The 27,855-nt window shown below is 41.9% G+C and overlaps 1 protein-coding gene across 1 annotated transcript; it reads right to left on the minus strand.

The window, feature by feature from the left end:
• Nucleotides 1–3,213: 3,213 nt before the first annotated feature.
• On the minus strand, nucleotides 3,214–27,845 carry nsd1b (nuclear receptor binding SET domain protein 1b). The gene is made up of 21 exons (XM_029627617.2): nucleotides 27,547–27,845; nucleotides 27,156–27,328; nucleotides 25,085–27,023; nucleotides 24,738–24,850; nucleotides 24,390–24,645; nucleotides 24,092–24,189; nucleotides 19,623–19,668; nucleotides 19,192–19,394; nucleotides 18,800–18,937; nucleotides 15,433–15,556; nucleotides 14,973–15,173; nucleotides 12,249–12,428; nucleotides 11,857–12,013; nucleotides 11,341–11,546; nucleotides 11,071–11,183; nucleotides 9,716–9,985; nucleotides 8,928–9,044; nucleotides 6,039–6,180; nucleotides 4,483–4,589; nucleotides 4,032–4,233; nucleotides 3,214–3,758 (listed from the first exon to the last, which is right to left on the minus strand). Exons 1-21 carry the CDS (start codon nucleotides 27,686–27,688, stop codon nucleotides 3,361–3,363), a joined length of 5,325 nt encoding a protein of 1,774 aa, XP_029483477.2. The 5' UTR covers nucleotides 27,689–27,845; the 3' UTR covers nucleotides 3,214–3,360.
• Between the last annotated feature and the right edge of the window lie 10 nt (nucleotides 27,846–27,855).

The raw sequence follows: 27,855 nt of genomic DNA on the forward strand, positions 1-27,855 counted from the left end.
ACCTAAAACAGGGAATTTTTACCAGGATTAAATATCAGGAATGATTGAAAAACTGAGTTTAAATGTATTTGGCTAAGGTCTATGAAAACTTCCAAGCAACATGTGAGGTGAAACAGGGGTGAGCACAGCGTTCAGTTTTATTAACAAGGCTAACAGTACACTGAGGTAAAACTAAAAACAACTGCTAAAGCCAGCTGCTATAACATAAGCACCTCTAATGTGGATTATTATCTACCCCAGCCCAATACAATCATTTGTTAATTGTTATTACAGTAAGATTGCTTTTAACTTAAAATGTACCTTCTGAAAAATAACAATATAAACTCGGTCCAAAATCCCCAAAACAGGTTGAAGAAAAACGTTCAGATCATGTGATTGCAACTCAGCTTTTTCTTTATTATGTACAAACAAATACAACACCTTTCAATCTCCTCACAAGGCAGAAGGATATTATTGAACTCTCAACGGTTACATTTTGAACAGATTAATTACACATGTCTGAACAAGGCAGAGGGAAGGAAGTCAGAAGCTAAGAAGCATGACAGCAAAAAAAAGAAGCTTTGTTACATGTGTATGAATGTATATAAACAGTGATACAGCCTCCCGACTCTTTGTGCATTATCAGACAACCCTTCAAAGAGGACGGAGGGGTAACTGACCATGTAGAAAAAGATATACAGCTCATTATCGTATCACAAGTTCCAAAGTACTGTGGTGATAGTTGGGAGTTTCGTCTCATGTGATGTGACCAGAAATGACCCTCGACCTCCTCTTACTGTGCTATCGTAGCCTACTATTATCTGCTTGATGACTGTGATATTGTTATAGCAATATAAAGTGTTATTTACCACATCTGTTGACAGCAACTCAACCAACAACCAATATGTATTAAAGTTGAAGTGATCTTGTTCGTTGGACAGGTTGATGACAGAGCTGAGACCAGAGAACGCATATCTTCTGGCTCTAGACTTATTTGAAGGTCATGTTTTTTTCATTCATCATATTTAGCTTTTATATACAGGCACAAATATTCTTCCAACAGATGTATTAATCAGTTAGGATCTTATATCTGTGTTGTTGAAATTCGTATTTGTTTTAGTGCTATTAAAATCCAATTATGAGTTACTGTATAACTCCTGGGTGAAGATGTTCAAGTCAGGCCATGACGATGGTGCCTGTATCTCTATATTGGAGCAACAGCAGTGGGCACCATGGCGACCTTCACAGTACAGTATATGGATAAGAAGGGACCGAACTGTTTCATACATTTTTCAAATCATAAAAAAAAACTGGTTGGATTTCTATTCAAATGCAAGAAATTGCACATATTTGCATGATGAATTAAAACTAAGCCAGTTAAGTTTTAATACATAAAGGCTGCTAGAGATACTTCGACATGACTAAAGTTACAAGATTGGGCGATACTAATCACTACAAATATTGCTTATTGTAAAGGCATGATACAAGCTTCAGAAATGGAAACACAACATCCCCATAACAGGGAAATGGCAAATCCACTTCATTATGTTCTATGGTCCTCCAGAACCAACTTCACCTCCCTTCTTTCATAGAAACCCTAAAACTGATAGACTCAATTGAAAAGGCATAAGTAGAGATGAGAAACGGACACAACAAAGACAGCGAGACAGAGACAAGCTTCAAGAGGGACAAAACACATAGCAGAGACAAACATACTGTAGTGAAAGCCTTTTAGCCGGGGAACAGATCTGTCATGTTTAGTGCTAAACCAAAGGCAGGAGTATAGCCTTTCAAATGGAAAGTATGGATGATATAAAGAGACACAGTAATGCCACTACTATAAATCAGTCCCGTCTTAATTTGTGCATTATAAAGGTCTACATAAATATGTCATAGAGAGTATAATTCACACACAAGAGCTAGCTATCTTAGATGTAAGGTTACGTCAAGCAGCGTACTCAACAGCTGAGTACAATGGCACTTTCACATTGAAGGTTCAGTTCAGTTTCTAGACAAAGCTCCACCATGTGAGGAAGCTTGTGTTCCAAGACCTACAGTACAGCCAACTGCACTCAAACTAATATCAGTACAGAAGAGCTAATGGTGATGCAATGCCAGGGTTAGGGGGGAACGCAAAGTGCTGTCATGGATTAGGATGTGGGCATGTTCAATATCAAGCCATCTCCTTGATGTACTACCCACATGTACTAACTAAGCCATTTGATTGCATGTGTATTGTCTAGGTGTCTGTATCATTTGGTGTGGTAAGGCAGGGGGCAGCAGAGACAGTAGATGAATGATCATCAAACAGATACGGATATAGACTGTGCACTGCACAACAATGACAAGGATGAAAGGACTGGTTGATAGTGTGACTAATCATTTCCATGGCTGATGTACTCATTTCACAGCATTACTCATTTGTGCCATGCAGGAGAGTTGCTTCAGAGAGAAAGAGTTTGAAAGACTCAACTATAGGCTACTTGCTCATGAGGGGATAATCCGTGCCTTTGACAGCACCGTCCCGCTTCTCTTCAGTCTCCCCTTTGAAAAAGATGACCCTTCAGATAAGTTAGTTGCTGTGTCCTCAAAGAGGAGGTGCAGAAGTGTAAACATCTTCTAAAATAAAAACCAGCAGCTTTGACAACGAACCATGAAGAGATCCAAATGAGCCTAGCTATATGAATACAGTTCCCATCATACTCCATTGTGCCCTTAAGCACAGATCCAGGATCAGTGTACCCACCCCAAACCGTAACCTTGACTATTAGGGGGAAAACGCTAGACGTGACCACAAATCAGTGTCCAGCGGCAACTCCATTCTACTTCGTTTCGACACACCAGCCCCAGACTCCATTGTAACATTCTACTATTTCTCAGGGGTCTGACTGAACAAGGTGGTGTGTGAATTCACAGATCTATAAATCCTCTGGACAAGAACAGATCCTTATATACAAAGATGAGTGAATCTACATGATGCTGAGCTCTGGCCCACCCTCAAGAACAAGCAGGTAGCCCTTTTCCCCACATGGTAGACCTTCAGGACAATCACATGCTCACTGGACAATAAGAGCAGTGATTGACGGGGCTATTCTGTGGTTTGGCTGATCAGTGTCCATGTCCCCTCCACCCTGTATGAACTGTGTGGAATGGGTTAGGGTTAGGGTTAAAAATTATGTCTTTACTCTTCTTCCTCTTCCTCCACTTGTTCTTCTACTTCATCTTTCAACTCAAGACCCTCCATCTCGCCATCCTCTAACTCTCCATCCCCCTCTTCATCACCCAAAGGATCCTCAATTTCTTCTTTCTCATCTTCGTAGGAAGAGATGGGTGAGTACTGGGGAAGGAAAAGGTGAGAGCTATCGGGGGCCTCAGAGCTGGCTAGAGGGGTGCTGATGGGGCCAGATATTGGGACAGAAAAGTGACCAGAGATGGGGCTAGAGCTGGGGAGAGGGGGAAAGACTCAGACTCAGGACCAGGGCAAGGCTCGGGGTCCCCTGTAGTAGTAACTGTAGGAGCAGCACCAGGGATTACAACGCCAGCCCCCAGGCCCGGTGAGAGAGCACAGATGTCGGGTAGGTGCTCCCTGATCTCCCCTGGCTCCAGGGGGTCTGGTCCACAGGGGTCGTGTTCGCTGCAGGACAGCCGTCCGTCCAGCTTGGAGATGAAGAGCATGCCGTCGCGGTGCAGTGTGCAGTAAGAGCTGGGACACATCTCACAAAAGGAGGCTGCCTCCTTACCACACAGGTCACACTGGTGCCACGGGCACTCCCACCGACCTGCAGCACAGAGCAAGGAGATAGATACAGTATATCAGACAAGGGCAGTCAGACACAACTACATCAGCAGTAACACAGAGAAGTAATCAGCTCACTGAGACTGCTAACCAGGGATCTGGCAGACTTCAAACAGTGAAAATGCATGAAATATGTCATGCATATCATTCTCAATCACACAAACCTACAGTAACAGAGGGGAAATATAACAAACCATTACGAGTTATAATACTACGATATCATCTCCTCTGACAGGAATCTAACTGTGCCACTGACCTGCAGGCCTCTTGGCGAGGTTGAGACAGTCTGCGTGGTAGACCTTGGGACAGCCTGGTCTCTTACAGGACACAATCTGTCCCCCGTCCCCACAACTGAAGCACTCGTCCTCCCTCTCCTTGGTCACCTCCAGCTTGTTCTTCCGTTTAGCCAAGACCTTCTTCTTCAGTTTGCGGCCCTTGTCGTCTGCTGGAGGGTTGTTCTGGGGAAGGATGAAGTGTCAGGATGTTGATAGAGACACAGAAACCCAAACTGAAGATGGCCCTTTCATTCAATTATCTCATTCCCGTTGACATGACTACTCTTTTGAATACTGTATCAAAGGCCTCTTGGATTTGTGAAAAGATCATTTAAAATCATTATCATGATTGTTTCTACTATTGATGTATCTTATTCATTCTGTGGATGAATGTCATAAATAACAACATCTGGTTCCAGTGTCTCCTCTCACCTTTGGCCGAACTCCTAGGAAGCCGCTGCAGTTTGGAGCTTCACATTTGCACACAGTCTTCCCATTCCCAAGGCACTCCAAGTTGTAGTTGAAAGTCAGCTCTGTGTCTGGAGACAGACAAAACGACCCATAGAGGACAGATATAAACCAGTATCCACAACAAGTGATGGAGAGATGGACATGAACTGCTGATGGAATAACCTATGTAATTACCGTGTAAGAAAATTGTTTTGTAAATACACTAATTATGGCCTACTTTGCCTTCACAGTGGTAAATATTATGTAACTTCATTTTCTTATATACCTGATACAATGCTACCCTTATACACTATATATACAAAAGTATGTGGACACCCCTTCAAATTAGGGAAACCGGCTATTTCAACCACACCCGTTGCTGACAGGTGTATAAAATTGAGCACACCGCCATGCAATCTCCATAGACAAATATTGACAGTAGAATGGCTTTACTGAAGAGCTCAGTGACTTTCAACATGGCACCGTCATAGGATGCCTCCTTTCCAACAAGTCAGTTCGTCAAATTTCTGACTTGCTAGAGCTGCCCCGGCCAACTGTAATTGCTTTTATTGTGAAGTGGAAATGTCTAGGAGCAACAACAGCTCAGCCGCGAAGTGGTAGGCCACACAAGCTCACAGAACGGGACTGCCGAGTGCTGAAGCGCGAAGCACTTAAAACTCGTCTGTAACACTCACTACCGTGTTTCAAACTACCTCTGTAAGCGACGTCTGCAAAATAACTGTTCGTCAGGAGCTTCATGAAATGGGTTTCATGACCGAGCAGCCACACACAAGCCTAAGATCACCATGCGCATTGCCAAGCATCAACTGAAGTGGTGTAAAGCTCGCCGTGGAATCACGCTTCACCATCTGGCAGTCTGACTGGTGAATCTGGGTTTGGCGGATGCCAGGGGAACGCTACCTGCCGGAATGCATAGTGCCAACTGTAAAGATTGATGGAGGAAGAATAAAGGTCTTGGGCTGTTTTTCCATGGTTCAGGCTAAGCCCCTTAGTTCCAGTGAAGGGAAATCTTAATGCTACAGCAGACAATGACATTCTAGATGATTCTGTGCTTCCAACTTGGTGGCAACAGTTTGGGGAAGGACCTGTCCTGAATGCCCCCATGCACAAAGCGAGGTCCATACAGAAATGTTTTGTCGAGATTGGTGTGGAAGAACTGGCCTGCGCAGAGCCCTGACCTTAACTCCATCGAACACCTTTGGGATGAATTGGAACGCCGACTGCGAGCCAGGCCTCACTAATGCTCTTGTGGCTGAATGGAAGCAAGTCCCTGCAGCAATATTTCAACATCTTGTGGAAAGACTTCACAGAAGAGTGGAGGCTGTTATAGCATCAAAGGGGGAACCAACTCCATATTAAAGCCAGTGAATTTGTAACGAAAATGTTCGACAAGCAAGTGTCTACATAATTTTTGTCATGTAGTGTAGTTCTTCTGCCAATGCCTACATAATGAAAAGTGTTGCCAAAAACTAAAGCTATAATATAACACAAACTCCTTAAGCCAAAGCTCCGCTCACCTGCAGGGACATCTATGAGAGTGAAGAGTCCCACACGCGTGTCTCCATTCACCGTCCACTTCTGTGTCTCACAGTTGGGCCGGCAGCTGTGGTTCATGAAGCGGGCCTGGTTCCCCTTGGGCCCAGCATCAATGATCCGATCCTAATCAACACACCGACATGGACAACACTGTTCAATCATCATTACGTTTGGGTGTCTTTATGATACCATGCAAAGCAGATGTAATTTTCTGAGATGAAATACAGAAAACCAAAAGAATCCCCTCTCTTGAATGATAGGGCAAAATGCAGCTTTCTGCCTAAATAGACATACCCAAAAGTAATAATTTTTCATAAGATGGCCATAAACATAAATGGTAATGCTGCATAATTTTAGAAAGGTGTAGAACTCACCTCTAAGGTACTTTTTAAAACAATTATTAGCTGAGGTGTACTCACTTTTGAGGACCTAAACTCAAGTACATAGTTCAAATATTATGAAATATAAAAAATTATAAATATGACAGGATTGCCAACTTTTGAAGAAAGCTTGGAGTGAGATTTGCTATGTGAATTTCATTAGTCCTGGCACAATCCCTAGATGGAGGACTGGGTGTCCTCCCCCAGGAAAATGTTCCTCATTTTAAGCTAACTTCCTGCAATTCTACAATTTTTGACATGGCATAGGCCTATGACCAGGGTGGAAAAGTTTAAAATAAAAACCACAGGTCAGGTATATTCAGGATGCTTTCAACATTAAATAAACACTCAAAATTGGATGACTTTGTTTCTTTGAGATTATTATTTTTGGGGAGGGATGAAATTTAAAGTTTACTGACATTTTTTTGTTAACATATTTGTAGGTTGTTTGACGCTTTATTCAGACAGTAATGAAATTAGATAGGGAGACCGGCAAATTCTACAAACAAGGCGAAGGTTGGAAAAAGAGATTGATCCCTGTTCTCATCTGATAAATTACATTTGATTTCTGGAGCATTTAATATGGAATAATATGACTTATTCAAAACTGTCCATGAATGGCTGCATTAATACATAGCGTCATACAATTTATTTGCAAAAGACACAAGTAGTCATATCAGATTTAAAATATGTGATTACACTGTCAAAATTGGGAAGAAGTGTAATAATAAAATACGTGTGGGGAATAACAGTAGTCTTCTTGCTGACAAGCCACACTAATTACCCTATATTTTAGCCCACTGTTAAGAATGAGAATTGTTCCACTGATCAGACTAGATCAAGTAACTACTGTAGATAATAAAATCTCCCGAAAACAAGATTACATAAATCTGCCCCTACACACTAACCAAATTATTGGTATAGTTATAGTCTAGAATTTGTATAGTCTAGAATCAGCACAGAGCTGTTGTGAAGGAAGTTGTCAAGGAAATTAGTTTGTGTTTCAACAGGACCTCCCGCCCCCACCTACCGTCAACCAATCATGTCAATTCGGAGCTATACAGAGATATAAGAAACCTCCGCACTGTTACCAAATTTGGGAGTTGTACGGCGATGCGGTATGGAGCTAAATGTGGCCTCTGCTTGTCTCTGGAGGATCCATGATTGCGTCACACTATCCATACGGAGCCTCCGAACACATTTTGGATTAACCATAAATTAGCTTTTATCCTAAATGCCAATCACCAAAAGAGGGGACTAATGCAAGTGTGGATTAAATCGACTTTAGTACATGCTGTCAAAAGTCTGCATTCTGCAATGCGGACGGAAGTAACAGCCACCTAATTGAGTTGACAACATTGTACATAAAACAGCGCTACAGTGCAGCTTTTTACTCTAATCTTGAGGGGGTGTATCTTTAAAACATGCAACCAACCCCCCTGATCCCTTACATAACTAGGCCAATCATATGCTTCAATGTGCCGCGGTTCACAGTGCTGTGGCAAGACAGGACAATGAAAGAGGTTACGCTCGTGATGATGTTAAATTGAATGTGCAGATGCTCCGATTTCAAAACGATTCGGAGCACAGATGAAAGGTTAACGCGCTGACTATGCAATGGACTACATAAAAGCAGTACTTTTCAATGGACTAGATAAAAGCAGTACTTTTCAATGCGGGAAATATAAGAGGTGTGCCGTGAGAAGAGGGTCAAATGCGGGCGTGTCTCACCGCCACTGCGTTAGAGTTGGCAGCTGTGTATTATGATTTGTTCCCCTATTCAAAAAAATGGGGCAATAGGGCTTGAAAGGACTGAAATGCTTTCTAAATACAGTAAAACATCAAATTATAAATGACTTATTATAAGATTTCACCTTTCTTATAACTGTAAAATAAATATGAGCATACTTAGTGACAGTACAATATTGGCACTGTTTCATATGGCTGACGACAGAGACTTTTCTGCCAAACGTCCTCTGAGCGGCGTTGAGATACCATTCAAATTTGTGCAGACAACTTCAGAGCTATACATCCGCCTGAGAACATCACAGCGAGCTGAAACCACTGTTGCATCCGCTTGATTTTTTACATGTGCTGTGAGATTCACAGGCAAAGAAAATGTGACGCGTCGCTCCCTATGCAAATACCAGATTTCCCGTGTCCGTGAAACTCACAGCTGCGCTTGCAATAGCGCATATGAATCAGGACAACCAGCGCGTTCATAGAGTGTATGTAACGCCGTTCACAGAGCGGCTTGTTCACAGAAATATCGTTCGGAATCGGGGACTTAACATCTAAGAGAGCAAGAAACCAACAATTGTCAATAGTAGTGATAATAATCAATAACATAGCCAATAGCATTAATAACCCATGACAACTTCCTGTAGCTAGTTACAGAAATCCTGGTTAAAGGTCATACAATTACAGAGGTAACTTCAAGCCAAGAGACAGTCCCACGAGAGCTCTGAAACCCTGACTCCTGAGCCGTACCTTGTCCAGAGTCAGCATGTAGAAGTTACAGATGTCGTTATCCTGGGTGTGTTTGATCCTGACCCGGCACTCATCCTCATCGATCACTTCTCCTACGTACTCATTCACAAACTCCCCCTGAAAACACCACCATGACCGTCAGCATGAGAGACACAGTGGAAAACTCATTCTACTACCAATCATTCTACTACTCAAATAATTACTCTTGGATTCATCTGAGAGCTCCATTGGGTTTAACTGACTTTTGAAAGGGTAATTTACATGTAAAGATCATAGCAGATAGACTTGTGCAAATCAATGTTTCAAAGCCATGACAGCAGGGTAGCCTAGTGGTTAGAGCATTGGACTAGTAACCGAAAGGTTGCAAGTTCAAATCCCCGAGCTGACAAGGTACAAATCTGTCATTCTGCCCCTGAACAGGCAGTTAACCCACTGTTCCTAGGCCGTTATTGAAAATAAGAATTTGTTCTTAACTGAATTGCCTAGTTAAATAAAGATAAAATTGATGACAGGGCTTTGTCAACTTTATAGTTTGATGATTAGATTAACATTATCACTGATTACCATTTCAAAAGTCATACTTCATGATTCCTTTAAAATATTGCTTACACTTTCTAGAAAAAAAGTCTGCTGGAATTGAAATCTGTCTGGATTGAAGAAGAATCAAACAAAGCCTGTTTCAAATCCATAGCATTTTGAAAATATAGTTTAAGCCCCAGGGGATACAGTTTCATGGTGGCACATTGATCTCTACTTTACATGATTAATGGTAAAACCTCCACCATTACCTTCTTGATGTCATGGGCACAGCGAAGGCCCCAGCCTCGTGCCAGAGTCCTGAAGATCTCCACCTGGCTGTACTGGCGTTTGGTGAAGGCCTGGTTCAGGCAGCCATTGCCCGCTGGGCACACCTGGGGGTGGCACTCGTACATCAGCATGCGGTTAATACACTCAGAGTCGATGCCACACGGGTTCTCGTCTGAAGCCTTGCAGTTACAGCGTGGGATCTCTGATAGGTCGGCCGTGATGAACTGCACCTTCCCGATTGGCCGATTCACCTGAGGGGTTAGGCGAGTGACTTCAGAGAAATTAAGTTGCAAAGGGGGTGTGGTAATACTTCTACAGCTCAAAACTAAAACTTAAAGGTCCAACGTAGACTTTTTAAAATCTCAATATCAAATCATTTCTGGGTAACAATTAAGTACCTTAATGTTTTCAATAAAAATTGACAAAAATGGACAAAAATAGCTTGTTAGCAAAGAGCAATTTCTCAAGCACGACTTCTGTTAGTTGGGAGTCTGGGAGTGGTCTAAGTGGGTAAGGGAAAACTGAAAACTAGCTGTTATTGGCAGAAAGGTTTGTAACTCTCCTTCTTATTGGTCTATTAACTAATTTACCGTCTGGTGACGTCACCAGGCAGGCCAAAACTTCATCCCTCCAAAACAGGCTGAAATTTCAGGCAGTCTTATCAGACAGCTCTTACACTAAAAGGCCATTATTATAATTTTCACAATTTTACAGTATTATTGCAACTTCATAGTAGAAATACACACTGAGTGTACAAAACATTAGGAACACCTGCTGTTTCCATGACATAGACAGACCAAGTGAATCTAGTTGAAAGCAATGATACTTTATTGATGTCACCTGTTAAATCCACTTCAATCAGTGTAGATGAAGGGGAGGAGACAGGTTAAAGAATGATTTTAAGTCTTGAGATATGGATTGTGTATGTGTGTCATTCAGAGGGTGAATGGGCAAGACAAAATATTGACGTGCCTTTGAATGGGTTGTGTCAAGAACTGCAACACTGCTGGGTTTTTCACACTCAACAGTTTCCTGTGTGTATCAAGAATGGTCCACCACCCAAAGGACATCCAGCCAACTTGACACAACTGTGGGAAGCATTGGAGTCAATATGGGCTAGCATCCCTGTGGAACACTTTCGACACCTTTTAGAGTCCATGCCCCAATGAATTGAGGCTGTTCTGAGGGCAAAAGCAGGTACAACTCAATATTAGGAAGATGTTCCTAATATTTTGTACACTCAGTGTATATAAAACACAGGAAAGTCATGTTTTTGACTTCAATGGGCCTTTAATGTATACATTTTGTGCTGCAAGAGATGTGGCAGTTATGGTACCTTGATGTGTCTGTATGGAGGGGGTTTCTTGTCATTCCTCCTGTCCTCCTGAAGCTGTCTCAGTTCTTTCTCTGCCTGCAGTTTCAGAAACCTGCGAGCAGCTTCCTCCAAAGCTGGGGAAAGATTAACATAAAGTCAACGACAACCATGTCACAATTCCCTTTGACAAAACACTCTTACTCTCTGCACACACCCACGCTACACACACTTGCACAGCTCAAGCCTCCCCTTCAAATTTCCTCTACTGCCAATCAAAATTGGTGTGAATACCTTTCTTGTAGATGACGTCTACACCTTTCCCCATCTTCTCCTTGTTGTTGGTGTCTACGTCCATGTAAGGGAAGACTCTGGCTTGGTAGGTCCACAGGTAGTCGTTGGAGCCAAAAAAGTGCACAGGGAACTCGCCTACGTCGTGCCTCATACGTAGGATGTTCTCCGGAATGTTCTTGGGATGGTTGACCTCCGCAGGCCACCACCTAGACAGAAGATAGGAAGGGAAAAGACGATATGAACGAGAAAAGGAAATGGGCCATGGCAGAAAAAACACTACCATTTGCAACCACTGCCATATTGTGAAGAGAAATACAGGTGCATTTCAGTTCTCAGTACCTTGGTGGTTTTGTAATGTCAGAACACCTAAAGGACACTTTATCATGAGGAATGTGGTTCAGGCAGGGGAGGACTTAATATCCTGGATGCCATCTGTTTCGTCTTTAGGCAACTTGTTGTTGTTTTGCCAAACCAATGGTTAGCCAGTGAGGTTGGTCCCCAGGCAGCTGTACTGACCTGTACCGGCCCACTTTGACCCACAGGATGTCCTTATAGTGGGGCTTCTTCCCGGCCTGGCAGTCGTTACAGAACCAGCTGCCCTCGGGCATGTCGATGTTCAGACACTCCCGGTGGAAGGCAGCAGGACACGACTCACAGCACAACAGACTGCCCCCTGGAGCATGGGAGAGGAATAACAGTTTGTCTACTGGACTGGTCTATGAGATTAAAAACTGAGATGAGCAAACAGAGATGTAACTGGGCTGTAGTACATATGAACTCTGATCATGTGTTCTGCGAAAATTGTACCCTGATCATGTAATACACATTACATATGTAGGTAAGTATTTACTGAGTGTATCTATGCATATCGGACTCTAACAACCCAACATATGTGGAGGCCGGCGTACCTTCAGAGCAGACAAAGCACCAGCTGACGTTGACGTGTTCATGGTTTCGGAATCCCCTGCGGGGGGTGAAGTGGTTGGGACACAGGAAGCTGTTGTTGGCCAGGACCACACTGCCCGCTGCCATGCAGTAATCGTTGGCATGGTACGCCACAGGGCATCGCACACAGCGTGTCAGACGACCTACAGGACACACAACACAGGGGAGACAGGGGCAGAATGAGCTGTTAGTTAGAATATCTAGTACACATACAGTACCCATCGAAAGTTTGGACACACCTACTCATTCAAGAGTTTTTATTTATTTGTTACTATTTTCTACATTGTAGAATAATAGTGAAGACATCAAAACTATGAAATAACAAATATGGAATCATGTAGTAACCAACATTTTTTAAACAAATTAAAATATATTTTATATTTCAGATTCTTCAAAGTAGCCACCCTTTGCCTTGCCAACAGCTTTGCACACTCTTGGCATTCTCAGAACCAGCTTTATGAGGTAATTACCTGGAATGCATTTCAATTAACAGGTGTGCCTTGTTAAAAGTTAATTTGTGGAATTTGTTTCCTTCTTTATGCATTTGAGCCAATCAGTTGTGTTGGGACAATTGGTATACAGGATATAACCCTATTTGGTAAAAGTCCATATTATGGCAAGAACAGCTCAAATAAGCAAACAGAAACGACAGTCCATTATAACTTTAACTTCTTATGGGCAGGTGGGACGGTAGCGTACCACCTGGCCAACATCCGGTGAAATTGCAGAGCGCGAAATTCAGAAATACCAAATTCAAATATTTAACATTCTTGAAAATATATGTGTTATGCATCAACATAAAGCTTAACTTCTTGTTAATCCAGCCGCTGTGTCAGATTTCAAAAAGGCTTTACGGCGAAAGCAAACCATGCGATTATCTGAGGACAGCGCCCCACATACAAACACATGAAAATCATATCTCAACCAGGAAGGTGCGCCACAAAAGTCAGAAATAGCGATATAATTAATGTTTTACCTTTGAAGATATTCTTCCCAGAAACATCACAAAACGTCCTTTTGTTCGATAATGTCCTTCTTTATGTCTCAAAAATGTCAATTTATTAAGCGTGTTTGATTCAGAAATACACTGGTTTCAACTCGTCCAATATGCCTACAAAGTATCTAATAAGTTACCTGTAAACTTGGTCGAAACATTTCAAACAACATTCCTAATCCAACCTCAGGTACCCTAAAACGTAAATAATCAATACAATTTAAGACGGAATAAACTGTTTCTAATACCGGATAAAAACAACGTGAAGCGTGCTCCAGTTCATGCACACCAAAACAGTAGAGTCCACCTGGAGTGACACTTACAATACTGCCCTCTACTCAAGAGAGGTTAAGACAGGCAGGTCAGTCAATATGGAAAATTTGAAGAACTGAAAGTTTCTTCAAGTGCAGTCGCAAAACCCATCAAGCGCTATGATGAAACTGGCTCTCATGAGGACTGCTACAGGAAAGGAAAACCTAGAGTTACCTCTGCTGCTGAGGATAAATTGTTAGTTAACGGCACCTCAGATTGCAGCCAAAATAAATGCTTCACAGAGTTCAACTAACAGACACATCTCAACATCAACTGTTCAGAGGAGAATGCATGAATCAGGCCTTCATGGTCAAATTGCTGCAAAGGAACCACTACTAAAGGACACCGATAATAAGAAGAGACTTGTTTGGGCCAAGAAACACAATCAATGGACATTAGACCGGTGGAAATCCGTCCTTTGGTCTGATGAGTCCAAATTTGAGATTTCTGTTCCATCCGCCGTGTCTTTGTGAGACACAGAGTAGGTGAACGGATGATGTCTGCATGTGTGGTTCCCACAGTGTAGCATGTCGGAGGAGGTGTGATGGTGCTTTGCTGGTGACACTGTCAGTGATTTATTTAGATTTCAAGGTACACTTAACCAGCATGGCTACCACAGCATTCTGCAGTGATACTCCATCCCATCTGGTTTGCTCTTAGTGGGACTATCATTTGTTTTTCAACAGGACAATGACCCAAAACACAGCTCCAGGCTGTACTTGACCAAAGAGAGTGATGGAGTACTGCATCAGATGCCCTGGAATCCACAATCACCAGACCTCAACCCAATTGAGATGGTTTGGGATGAGTTGGACCGTAGAGTGAAGGAAAAGCAGCAAACAAGTGCTCAGCATATGTGGGAACTGTTGGAAAAGCATTCCTCGTGAAGCTGGTTGAGAGAATGCCAGGAGTCTGCAAAGCTGTCATCAAGGCAGTGGGTAGCTACTTTGAAGAATCTCAGATATAAAATATATTTGGATTTGTTTAACACTTTTTTGGTTACTACATGACTCCATATGTGTTATTTCTTAGTTTTGATATCTTCACTTTATTCTACAATGTAGAAAACTATAAAAATAAATAAAATAAAATGAGTAGTTGTGTCCAAACTTTTGACTGGTACTGTATATTTACTTCCCACAGCTAATTTCAAGTAGTGGGTCTTTCTATCATGGTGTTGATATGAACTAGCTGAATTTCTTGTGCAAAATGAAAATTATTTGAGAAAACATGTTTGCAAACATTTTTTAGTTTTCCAACTCTAACCTCATCTCTTTCTCCTGTAGAGTTACCAGAGTAAGGTGATTGCAATTGAGAAGATTTGCATAAAATCTAATTAAACTAAACTGAACTGTGCTGGGTGGAGCGGAGCAGCACACACCTTTGGGGACGGAGGGGTTGACAGGGTTAGTGATGAAGCAGGACAGACAGACGTGGAGGGAGCAGCGGAAGCCCCCGTGCAGGGGGGCAACGGGAGCGTGATTGGCGATACACTCTCCATGGTAGAACTTCCCACACACTGGGATCATACAGCGCCTCACGTTCTCCCCGGGCTTCTTACACGCAAAACAGGTATGGACACCTAGCAACAAACACATCAAGTTTAATAAACTGGTTTGCTTTTACAAGCCAGAGAGAATGGTGGATGTTAGGATGAGAGGGTAACTGAGGGGAGAGAATCAGCAAAATGATGTGTGAAACAATCAGATAGCACACTGATAACTCTAGATGCAACTAATAATAGTCTTTCCACAATTTTGTCCAAGTAGGAATGAGGCATAAAAAAATATGTTAATGAGGATACAGTGGTTGTGTTTTTACAGAATATATGCTTGACCCACCAGACTTGCACTCCTGGCAGACGAACTTCCCTTTAGGAGGCTCTGTGAGGCCGCTACACTGGAGGTGAAAGGCCCCACAACACTGGCCCTCACACAGCAGCAGCTCCCCAGTCTTCTCACATACCTACCCGTACAGTCCAGAAAGGTTTACACAACATTAGAACAATGTACACAGCTGTCTGAAACTTTCTGATGGGCAAAGAGCAAATAGACTCCACAATCACTTATAGCACTTTAACCTTTTCACATGTGAGTTCCAAATATCCCTAACGGTCACCTCAGCGTGAGTTGTTTTATGCACATTCCAAAATGGGATTGTTTCGCAACGTGATAGTTATCACACGCTGCCTGATAATTATCTGTAGGTTATGTTTCAACTTGTCAATTTCAAATGATTTTCTATTAAGTTTTATTCTCTAACAACAGTTTGAATTGAGGTGTGTTCCGCCTCCTCATTAATTCACATAGAAGTATCCCATTTCACTGTTGCAGACAATTTATGTTTGAGGCTTTACTGAGCTGGACAAATTTCTTCAAGGAGAGCCCAAGCACTTCCTCAGTGTTACGCAGATCAAGTATGCAGACATTTACCCAGTCTTGCACAAACGTTTTCCCTCTGGCACATTTTTTGGCTGGCGCTCACAATGCCACTATTGTTGTTTTCCCAAAAATTATAACTTTGGACATGTGTGTTGCTATCAAAGTAAGTGCCTTATTTTCTGTATAACGTGTTGTCGTTTCACAGTACAATACCAGTCAAGAGTTTGGACACACCTACTCATTCAAGGGTTTTTCTTTATTTTCTACATTGTAGAATAATTGTGAAGACATCAAAACTATGAAATAGCACCTATGGAATCATGTAGTTACCAAATAAGTGTTGAACAAATCAAAATCTATTTTATATTTTACCCTTTGCCTTGATGACAACTTTGCACACTCTTGGCATTCTCAGAACCAGCTTCACCTGGAATGCTTTTCCAACAGTCTTGAAGGAGTTCCCACATATGCTGAACACTTGTTGGCTGCTTTTCCTTCACTCTGCGCTCCAACTCATTCCAAACCATCTCAATTTGGTTAAGATAGGGTGATTGTGGAGGCCAGGTCATCTGATGCAGGTCATCAGACCAAAGGACAGACTTCCACCCATCTAATGTCCATTGCTCGTGTTTCTTGGCCCAAGCAAGTCTCTTCTTCTTATTAGTGGTGGTTTCTTTTCAGCAATTCGACCAGGGAGGCCTGATTCACACAGTGTCCTCTGACCAGTTGATGTTGAGATGTGTCTGTGAAGCATTTATTTGGGCTGCAATTTCTAAGGTTGGTAACTGAATTTATCCTCTGCAGCAGACTCTGGGTCTTCCTTTCCTGTGGTGGTCCTCATGAGAGGCAGTTTCATCATAGTGCTTGATGGTTTCTGCGACTGCACTTGAAGAAACTTTCAAAGTTCTTCAGATTATCTGTATTGACTGAGCTGCATGTCTTAAAGTAATGATGGATTGGCGTTTCTCTTTGCTTATTTAAGATGCTCTTGCCATAATATGGACTTGGTCTTTTACCAAATAGGGCTATCTTCTGTATACCAACCCTACCTTGTCACAACACAACTGATTGGCTCAAACGCATTAAGAAGGAAATAAATTCCACAAATTAACTTTTAACAAGGCACACATGTTAATTCAAATGCATTCCAGGTGACTACCTCATGAAGCTGGTTGAGAGAATGCCAAGAGTGTGCAAAGCTGTCATCAAGGCAAAGGGTGGCAATGTCGAAGAATCTATAACATAAAATATATTTAGATTTGTTTAACACTTTGTTGGTTACTACATGATTCCATATGTGTTATTTCATAGTTTCTACAATGTAGAAAATAGTACAAAATAAAGAAAAACCCTTGAATGAGTAGGTGTGTCCACATTTTTGACTGGTACTGTATGTACAGTATATGTAGAGCATAATGTATTTACAGTTTTATTCACATTGACATGTACTTGTGACAAATATAATGCATTCCGATTATTGCATAGATTGTAATAGATACCTGCGATATGTGTAAAATACTCTTTTAAGGTTGTACTAATTATGATGAGCTAATGCTAAGATATTTGCCAGCTATGTGTGGCACCATGTTTGTTGACATTATAGAATGCATTCTGGGTGTCACGTAAACATCTGTCAGACCAAAGATGTTATAATGAGATGAAGGAATGGTTCACTTATCTTTCGAGTAAACTTCCGCAATTGAATTTACATTTAAGTCATTTAAGTCATGAATGGAAGTGATTGATCGTAGACGACACACCACTTCAACATGCATACTGCAAACAGACCAAACTCATCTTGCCTCCTCTTCATATCTTTGGTTGGAGTGAAAAAACAAACATGGTGGTGTGCACAAACTAAATATCGCCCGATTACTTCAGATTTTTAGAAAGTGTTTTACTCAATTATTTCGATCATTGGTGAGCTCACCCATGATGTGATGAATTATAAATAGTAATTGCTATTAGATAATTCATATTGTGGTTTCTGTCAGCCGAGAGTTAGTGCTAGGACTAATGTAGCCTACATTTTCCGGCTGAATGATTGTGTTATGACGTTGCTACTTCTGTGAATGTCTGAACATTGCATCCAAAAATAAACTGCTCACATTCAGGACATAACTTTGTGAGGACTGTGTTTGTGCAAAATGTTTCTGTGAAAAAACAGTGTGGCCAGCTCAATCGCAGACTGTTGCGTCAATTGAAACTGGACGTTCTAAATAAGAGTTCTAATCACACCGGTTTGAGCATATCCTGCAGGGACCACTGTAGAATGATCACACCCGTTTGTTGGTACATGTCAAAGGGTTAAATAAACACAAGGTAACCACTCTTTTTATATATTTTTTTCCCAATTTCGTGGAATCCAATTGGTAGTCGTAGTCCTGTCCCATCGCTGCAACTCCTCTACGGACTCGGGAGAGACGAAGGTCACGAGCCGTACGTCCTCCAAAACACAACCCAGCCAAGCCGCACTGCTTCTTGACACAACGTCCGCTTAACCCGGAAGCCAGCTGCACCAATGTGTCAGAGGAAACACTATACACCTGACTAACGTGTCAGCGTGCATTGTGCCCGGCACGCCACAGGAGTCGCTAGTGCACGATGGGACAAGAATATCCCTGCCGGCCAAGCCCTCCCCTAACCCTGACAAAGCTGGGCCAATTGTGCGCCACCCCATGGGTCTCCCGGGCGCGGCCTGCTGCGACAGAGCCTGGACTCAAACCAGGATCTCTAGTGGCACAGCTAGCGATGCAGTGCCTTAGACCACTGCGCCACTCTGGAGGCCCCTTACCACTCTTATATTGGTGATGTTAGACGTACTCACCTGACACACATTCTCCTTCAATGAGGCCACGCCCCCTCTGTCCACTATGATCTTCTTATTGGGGAAGAGTGTGTCATCGCACTGTGAAGACTCCTCCCTCATGGATGAAAAGCTGTCATCGAAACTGGATGCAAAACCCTGAGGTGCAAATAAGAAGAAAATCAGCAGGACAGTTCAAGCACCGAAAGCCACATTGTAAGCAATCATGCCGTAACACTATTCGATGCAGAATGTTTTTTTTCAGGTACATATTGATGCATGTTTTAGTGTTATTGTTTTCTTTTTTGGGTCGTTATTTTGTAATTACAATTTTACCATGTAATTTCTATGTTATTATCAGGTAAAACATATGGACCATCAAATTAAGCTGCAGATTTAACCTCTTGTCTGACCTCTGGGTCTATGGTGTCCCTCCCATCGTCATGGAGATTAGTGTCCTTAGTGGGGGGCGTGGTGAGGTCGATGTCTGACCCCCTCTCCATGCAACTCTGTGTCTGGGGGCAGGGTGCAGGGGTGCAGGGCAACATTGTGGAGGATGTAGTGGTGGATGTCATTGGTTGCTTGATCTTTGATTTAAAGGAGTGTTGTCCAGAGCCTGGGGGAAAAAACTGTCAAGTCAACTTTGACCCCAAGACCAATCAAACCTTTGAATTGACAATCATGAGGTAAATGAAAGCAGTATCACAAAGCATTGTGATAAACAGTGTATAGCCTTACATTTCTTAATGCTTTTCCTGTACACATCTTACACAACAGTGGGAAAGACGCTTAAGAACTGTGTAATGCGGACAGTTTGAGGGAGGTCCTTCCTGTGTAGACTGACCTGAATGAACAGCCTGGCTTGATGAGCTGGACTTCAGGGACTTGACCTGTAATACACAATTAACCAGTCAACCCCTGCTGTAAGGCCTTCACTACTGTGAAAATCAATGGACCCATAAGATACAAAAATCCTTAAAGGGGCAATCTGTAATTGGTACATTTCTTTACTTTAAAATTAATTATATATAGCAATTGTTTCTTGAAGAATATAACGTATAAATGCCTCATGAGCTTATTTCAACTGTCTAACCCCATCAGACCCAAAATATATATTTTTTCCCTCCACTGTTTGTAAACAATGTCATTGTAAACAAACACTGTATAGCTTAAAAACATGATTAAAACTATCATTTTGATCTCATAGATGGTCGGTCCTTGCATCCATTGCCCCATCTATGAATTTGGTGGTTACATTTCTCCAGCTCCATTCCTAAGCTCTTTACCCAAAAAGGTGGTGGGGTGTATGCTTTGTTATTGATTGAACTGCACATTGTCCCATTAACCTTTCTGGCACAGGCGTTCCGCTACCGACCCACCTCGACAACATCCGGTGAAATTGCAGAGCGCCAAATTCAAAATACAGAAATAGTCATAATAAATATTTATAAAAAATACAAATGTTATACATCGGCTTGAAGATTAACTTCTTGTTAATCCAGCCACTTTGTCAGATTTCAAAAAGGCTTTACGGCGAAAGTATACTATGCGATTATCTGAGGACAGCGCCCCACTTACAAAAGCATACAAACATTTTACAACCAAGTAAAGGAATTACAAAAGTCAGAAATAGCGATAAAATGAATCACTTACCTTTGAAGATTTTCATATGGTTGCAGTCACAACAGTCCCAGCTACACAATAAATGTTTGTTTTGTTCGATAAAGGCCCTCTTTATATCCCAAAAACTCAGTTTTGTTGGCGCATTTTGTTCAGTAATCAACTGGCTCAAAGGCGATCAAAAAAATACAGACAAATACATCCTAATAGTACCGGTAAAGTTCGTCGAAACATGTCAAACGATGTTTATAGTTAATCCTCATGTTGTCAATTGTCTAAATAATCGATAATATTTCGATAATATTTCAACCGGACAAAAGCGTATTCAATAGAAAGGAAAAACAACAAAGGGTGCGCACTTGGTCACACGCGCAAACCAGCACTGCATGATTCTACAGTACACTGACAGAAAGGTCTCATTCTTCTTAATTTTTCAGAAAACAAGCCTGAAACAATGTCTAAAGACTGTTGACATCTAGTGGAAGCCATAGGAATGGCAATCTGGGTCCTAACACATTAGATACTCTATACTCTCTTCAATTGAAAACTACCCACATCTAAAAAATCCCACTACTATGGATTTTCCTCAGGTTTTCGCCTGCCATATCAGTTCTGTTATACTCATAGACATTTTGTTTTTAATTGGAAACTTTAGAGTGTTTTCTATCCAAATCTACCAATTATATGCAAATCCAAGCTTCTGGGCCTGAGTAACAGGCAGTTTACTTTGGGCATGCTTCTCATCCAGATGTCGAAATACTGCCCACAAGCCATAAGAAGTTTTAACCGCGAAATTCAAAAATATTTTTTAGAAATATGTAACTTTCCAACATTAACAAGTCCAATACAGCAAATGAAAGATAAACATCTTGTTAATCTACCCATTGTGTCCGATATAAAAAATGCTTTACAGCGAAAGCACAACATATGATTATGTTAGGTCATAGCCAAGTCGAAAAAACAAAGCCATTTTTCCAGCCAAAGATAGGAGTCACAAAAAGCAGAAATATAGATCAAATTAATCACTAAACTTTGATGATCTTCATCAGATGACACTCATAGGACATCATGTTACACAATACATGTATGTTTCGTTCGATAATGTGCATATTTATATCCAAAAATCTCTGTTTACATTGGCGCCTTACGTGCAGTAATGTTTTGATTCCAAATCATCCGGTGATTTTGCAGAAATACTCATAATAAACATTGATAAAAGATACAAGTGTTATTCACAGAATTAAAGATAGACTTCTGTTAATGCAACCGCTGTGTCAGATTTAAAAAAAGCTTTACGGAAAAAGCATAATCTAAGAACGGCACTCAGAACCCAAAACAGCCAGAGGAATATCCGCCATTTTGGAGTGAACAACGTTAGAAACAACACCATAAATATTCACTTACCTTTGATGATCTTCATCAGACGGCACTCCCAAGAATCCCAGTTCGACAATAAATGACTGATTTGTTCCATAAAGTTCCATAAGATCCATCTTTTATGTCCAAATAGCCACTTGTTGTTAGCGTGTTCAGCCCAATAATCCATCTTCATGAGGCGCAGACACTTCGTCCAGACAAAAACTCGAAAAGTTCCGTTACAATCCTTTAAAAACATGTCAAATGATGTATGGAATCAATCTTTAGGATGTTTTTAACATAAAACATCAATAATGTTCCAACCGGAGAATTCCTTTGTCTTCAGAAAAGCACTGGAACGAGAGGTAACTCTGTCGGGAGCGCAGGCCATGAGACCAAGGCACTCTGCCAGACCACTGACTCAAAGAGGTCTCATGAGCCCCTCCTTTATAGTAGAATCCTCATTCAAGTTTCTAAATGACGGTTGACATCTAGTAGAAGCCGTAGGAAGTGCAACTTTATCCATATCCCACTGTATATTCGGAGGCCAAGCTTTGAAAAACTACAAACCTCAGATGTCCCACTTCCTGTTGGATTTTTCTCAGGTTTTCGCCTGCCATATGAGTTTGAGTTTGAGTTTATTTTTATTTTTACAGGGACAGTGCACATTAATCAACGTTTCAGTAAAAGTGCCGGTTTTAGCCAGCCGGCTAATTTTCAACCGCAGTCCCTGGGCAGGTTATTAAAAACAATTACAATATAGACAATAGCAACATAGAACAAGCAAGACATAGCAACATAGGACAAGAATACATAGCATACATACAGAGCAACATAGGACAAGCAAGACGTAGCATACAGACAGAACAAAAAGCAGCAAGACAAAATTCATAAAAGCAACAAAGTGTTTCCACACCTCACAAGCTACAGACAACAAACAACATGGAGAGCGGCAACACACAGCTAGGGACCATGTTCACAAATCTGATTGACCTTTAGCCATGTCTTCAAGCATTTTGTGAAAGTGTGATATGTGGTGCAGTTATGTGTGTCTGATGGCAGTGTATTCCAGACATGGGAAGCTCTCACAGAGAATGCAGATTTACTAAAGGTGCTTTTCCTTAGGGGAACTATACAGTCACCTCTCATGGCAGACCTTGTGGATCTGCTGCCATATGTCTGGGTTTTCTGTTTAACAAAAATATTGAGTGGAGGGGGAGCCAGGCCATTAAGGATCTTGAATACAAGACATGCGTCGGTGTATTGCACAAGATTTTCCCAACTCAAGAGCTCATGCTTTCTAAGGATGTGACAATGATGATGGCTATTGGGCTTCCTATCAAGCACTTTGAGAGTCTGTTTGTAGACAGACTGAATAGGTTTTAATGTTGTACAGCAAGCTTGGGCCCAACTAGTCAAGCAGTATGTTAAGTGGGGGAGTATCATAGTTTCAAAGTACAGTTTTGCTACCTCTGTAGTCAAACAATTTCGTATAAATCGGAAATTAGCTAGGTTGAATTTGGTTATTTGAATTACCTTTTTCACATGCTTTTTAAAAGAGAGGTTGGAATCAAGTATGATGCCAAGGTACTTAAAATCGGATACCACCTGGAGCTTCTCCCCTGACACATAGACATCTGGCTCAGTAGCATCTGTTGCCCTCTTTGTGAAGAACATGCAAACAGTTTTTTTCACATTGAGATGCAAACACTAGTCACTGAGCCACTTTGTAACCTGGACCATTACAGTAGTGAGTTCTTGTGTAGCTTGTTGTTTGCTCTTTGCATGCACATATATCACTGTATCATCTGCATACATTTGAACTTCAGACCCAGTACAGACAGAAGGCAGATCATTAATGTACAGGCTGAACAGGATGGGCCCCAGTATTGACCCTTGGGGCACGCCCACATCATAGCTACGAGTGGGCGACAGCTCATTGCTCACTCTGACACACTGAGTTCTGCCTTCAAGGTATGATTTCATCCATCTCAAGGCATCAGGGGAAAAGTTGAACTTGGACAATTTTGTGATGAGAATCTCATGGTTAACAGTATCAAAAGCCTTCCTTAGGTCCAGAAACACAGCCCCAACAGCACCCCCTTTGTCCATCTTGGACTTCACATTTTCTGTTATACTCACAGACATCATTCAAACAGTTTTAGAGATTCAGAGTGTTTTCTATCCGATACTAATACTAATATGATATATTAGCATCTGGGACAGAGTAGGAGGCAGTTCACTCTGGGCACGCTATTCATCCAAAAGTGAAAATGCTGCCCCCTATACCAAAAAGGTTAATGAACAAAGCACAACCATTCCCTAACCCCTCCATACCTTTTTCTTTGGGATTGTGGCAGCCTCTGAGTATTCCAGAATTTTCAGAGTGGGTTTTCTCTGTCTCTTACGGATGGTTTCCAAGTAAGGAACGTCACCTGCCACAGGACAGCGTTATTATGGACCTTTACACACATCTGGGATAATGAGGTGTTTAGGATCTAAGACCACTACTACAGAGGAGTAATGTAATAAAACCAGTAATTCCTTGGTTTCAGGGCACATTGCTTCCGAAAACATTTTGTAATTTTTTGCAATTCAACCAAATTATAAATTTAATATGTAAATGGCTTCTCACCAACATTCTTTGTAAGACTGTCACACAACAGCGAAGGGTCTGCTTCAGGAGGCAGGGTTAGAGTATCTATGGACAGGATAGGTGCATCCTGAGGGAGAGTGTTCTCTATTCGGGGAGGGGCTTGTCCATTTGGGGTCTTGGATGGTTCCTCTGGGGGCAGGGATTGTATTTCAGGAAGTGGGTTCAGAGGGGCATGGTCATGTGTGGGTTTCTCTGATGGTAGGGGATCTGGTTTGTTGCTGTTGGACTGTGCCACCTGGAAAAACATGAAGAGGGTATAGAACTGGTATCATGATACAAAACCCTGAAAATCCAAGAGATGGAATACTGTATGTTTGAGTGAGCTACCTTTCCCAAAGACTGCAGGGCCTTTTTCTGTTTCTTCCTTGTGGAGAATATCTGATCATACTCTTCTGTCCATTCTATGAGTCTTTTGCTTGGTTTTCTAATTCGTTTATGTGCTGATGAAGGACAAGTGTGCAAAAAGTATGAATATGCCACACATGTAAAAACCATGACATTTCATGATCTACAGAATTTGGCATCATGGCCCTAAATCGGACGTTATCACATTATAGCTTTTGATATTTTCATTATGGTATAATTCCCAAAGCAAAGTCAATGCATTGATCAGTCATAATCTCCTTTGGGATACCCTTCTGTCAAACCAAGAAGAAGAAAAAACTATTCCTTACCTGTGGGAGCCTCCTGGCCTTCCCCAGTACTTTGTGTAGTGTTTGCAGAATTGATGGCAGGGATAATCTGCTGGTCCAACCTTGTCTTTGTCTGAAAGGACACAGATGGGTCTGCACCACCCTGCTCCAAAGGCACCATGTTCTGTAGTCTCTCATTCATTAGCCCACTGCAGCCCTCCCCCAACCCCCCTAATGTCCCTGAATCATGGTTAAACTTCAGACAGGCATTGCTAGAAAGATGGTGTGAGGCCTCCATCCCAAGGTAGCCAGGTCCAGGAGACCTCTTACCACAAGGCTCTTTTCCATTAGGGTTATTTTTAGTCCCAGACAAGCCTCTCTTTTTGGCTGACCTTTTCAAGTCCTGGTTTATGCTGCCTTCAAGTTGTGGGATTTCTACTTTCAGAGAAGACTTGAGCTTGGGTTTGGCCTTTGTCTTGCCCTTGCACTGTTGACTTTTACTGAGACTAGGGCCTTGACTGAGTGACTCCTCTCCTAGTAAGGGTGGAATTACTGAAGGCTCCTCTTTTACATGGGCAGTGGGTGGTCCGATTTCCAGCTCCAAGGGTGTACCATGTTTCTCCCTGGTATCGTGCTCGTCCTTCAGCAGCATGAGGAAAGTACTGAACTTGTAGTTAGTGTCTGGTTTAAAAGACACATGTTTTCCATCACCATCACTTGATTCCAGGGACTTGAAGGATAACTCTTTGATGTCTTTGAAGACATCGATGGGAGAGAAGCATGGCGAGGGAGAGGAACAGGAGGAGATGTGAGACACACGGTTCTCTTTCTTTTCCTTCCCAGAAGTTAGAGGTATGAAATCCGCAGGCATCTGGGATACAAAGAAGCTCTCATTTTCTGTCTTAACCTTTGCCTCAAAGTCCTTCGACCTGGTGAACTTTGATGAAGAGCCATTTGGAAAAGCCATGATCTGATTATCGTTGTCAACCTTTGAAGGTTTGTCCTCTGTATAACAGTTTGTTTTGGTCTCTGGTTTATCAGAGGGCGTGTTTGTGGAAGATGAGACCTTCCGCTCAGCTTCCTCCATAGCTTTAAGAGCTCTGGTCATGAGGCGGTTGCTAGCGGGCAGATGCACAGACTGCTTGCCCAGGTCCTTCGACTGATCCGTGAGCTTGGGCACACTTAAGACTGGAGTCTTAAACTGATTACCAGTCATTTCTTTGACTGTTGCATTGGACACTGGAGTCTTCGACTGATCAGCAGGGCGTTCTTTGACTATTACACTGGACACTGAAGTCTTCAACTGATGACTAGAGCATTCCTTGATTGCCACACTGGACACTTGTGTCTGTCTATTGACAGCAGCTGCAGTTTGAGTATTTTTCTTGCAGGGGCCCTTGCTAAAGGAATTGTGTTTAGAAATGGAGGTGGTAGTGATGAGTCGCCTGTCTTTTCCTGGTTTGCTGAACCACAGGCCACTTTGGACTTCAGGCTGCTTCTTCACTTTTTCTACTACTGGAACTGAGGGCTGAGTCTGAGAGGGCTTGGATTGACGCTCAAGTGCTTTAGGACACAAAATATTGGGGATAGAGTCAATGTCCAAATACGGACATTCTTCGATGTCCCCCTCTGGCTTGTCAGTGCTTCCAAATGTTTCGGTGTTGAAGAACTCATTTTTAGCTTTTGATGCTTTAGTTGGATTCTTCTTCCTCTGAGGCTTCTTGAAAATGCTTCCTTTTGGGGAAGATTTACTTTGTGGTGACACAGTTCCGTTTGTTATGTGACTTGGTGCAGGGGATATAGAGGCAGATGGAATGGAGGAAGGGGGAATTGGAAGGTCCTTGTTCTCTAATATGGACCCATCATGGAGGGTTGTATCTATGGAGTCAGGTCTAGAGGGCCCCATTTTGGGCCGCTCTGGGAGGACAGCTTCTGCCTCAGCCACACTTTTTCCCCAAGATGCTTTAAAACGCTTGGGTATCTATGGAGGGAAATAAAGTGATTTTGTAATCACAAATATTTGTATTTTGGATATATTCAGGTAAAACATGATTGGTTATTGTCCAACATACAAAAAAGCTGAGCCACATGTTTGATTCACATTAATAATTACAGTGTATTTGTAGTCTTTGTCTCTTTGCCTTCCTCTCCTGCGTATCAAGGGGAGCTGTTCAAACTCAAAGCCTCCATGAAAAGTGTGTGTAGCTTTTCCTGCGACCCAGGCCAGTTCCAACGGCTCTCCAAAGGTCCTGATGTGGTACTGCCGACAAGGCCTATCACTGGGCTCTGAAACATCACCACACAGGAGCAAAGGATCCGGTAGATTTCATATTCATTTAACCTTTATCACAGGTATGAAATACATTTTGCAAGAGAGATGTGTCCATTTCAATGTAAAGTGGATTGTGAAATATAACACTTCCAAGCTAGTACAAATCTGTTCTACAAGATCAGTTAAAAAAAAACAATGAGTTGTTAAAATAATACCCAGGACCAGGGCCTACCTTTCATTTTGTGGTAGGTTCCCTGTACTGGGTCAACTGTCATCTCACAAGGCCACCAGGGTCTTCGGTTGAACTTTGCCCATATAACTTCACCCTCTAAAAACTTTACAGGTGGAAGGGACTTCTTCTTTGGGCTGTCCATCTGTTGATAGACACCAAATAATCAATATTTAAATTACTTCAAGAAATGTTTACATTCATGTTATATGCAGTACCAGTCAAATGTTTGGACACACCTACTCATTCAAGTTTTTATTTTATTATATAGAATAGTGAAGACATCAAAACTATGAAATAACAGATATGGAA

The sequence above is a fragment of the Oncorhynchus nerka genome, linkage group LG22 (genome assembly GCF_034236695.1).
Source record: "Oncorhynchus nerka isolate Pitt River linkage group LG22, Oner_Uvic_2.0, whole genome shotgun sequence".
NCBI lineage: Eukaryota > Metazoa > Chordata > Actinopteri > Salmoniformes > Salmonidae > Oncorhynchus > Oncorhynchus nerka.

What these genes read in the sequence shown, in the direction of transcription:
- nsd1b (XM_029627617.2), bottom strand. Translation starts at nt 27,688, where the DNA reads ATGGACAGCCCAAAGAAGAAGTCCCTTCCACCTGTAAAGTTTTTAGAG. An exon ending in AACCTACCACAAAATGAAAG is followed by an intron (nt 27,329 to 27,546) that starts GTAGGCCCTGGT and finishes GTGATGTTTCAG; the next exon opens with AGCCCAGTGATAGGCCTTGT. An exon ending in TGAAGGAGAATGTGTGTCAG is followed by an intron (nt 15,557 to 18,799) that starts GTGAGTACGTCT and finishes CTGTACGGGTAG; the next exon opens with GTATGTGAGAAGACTGGGGA.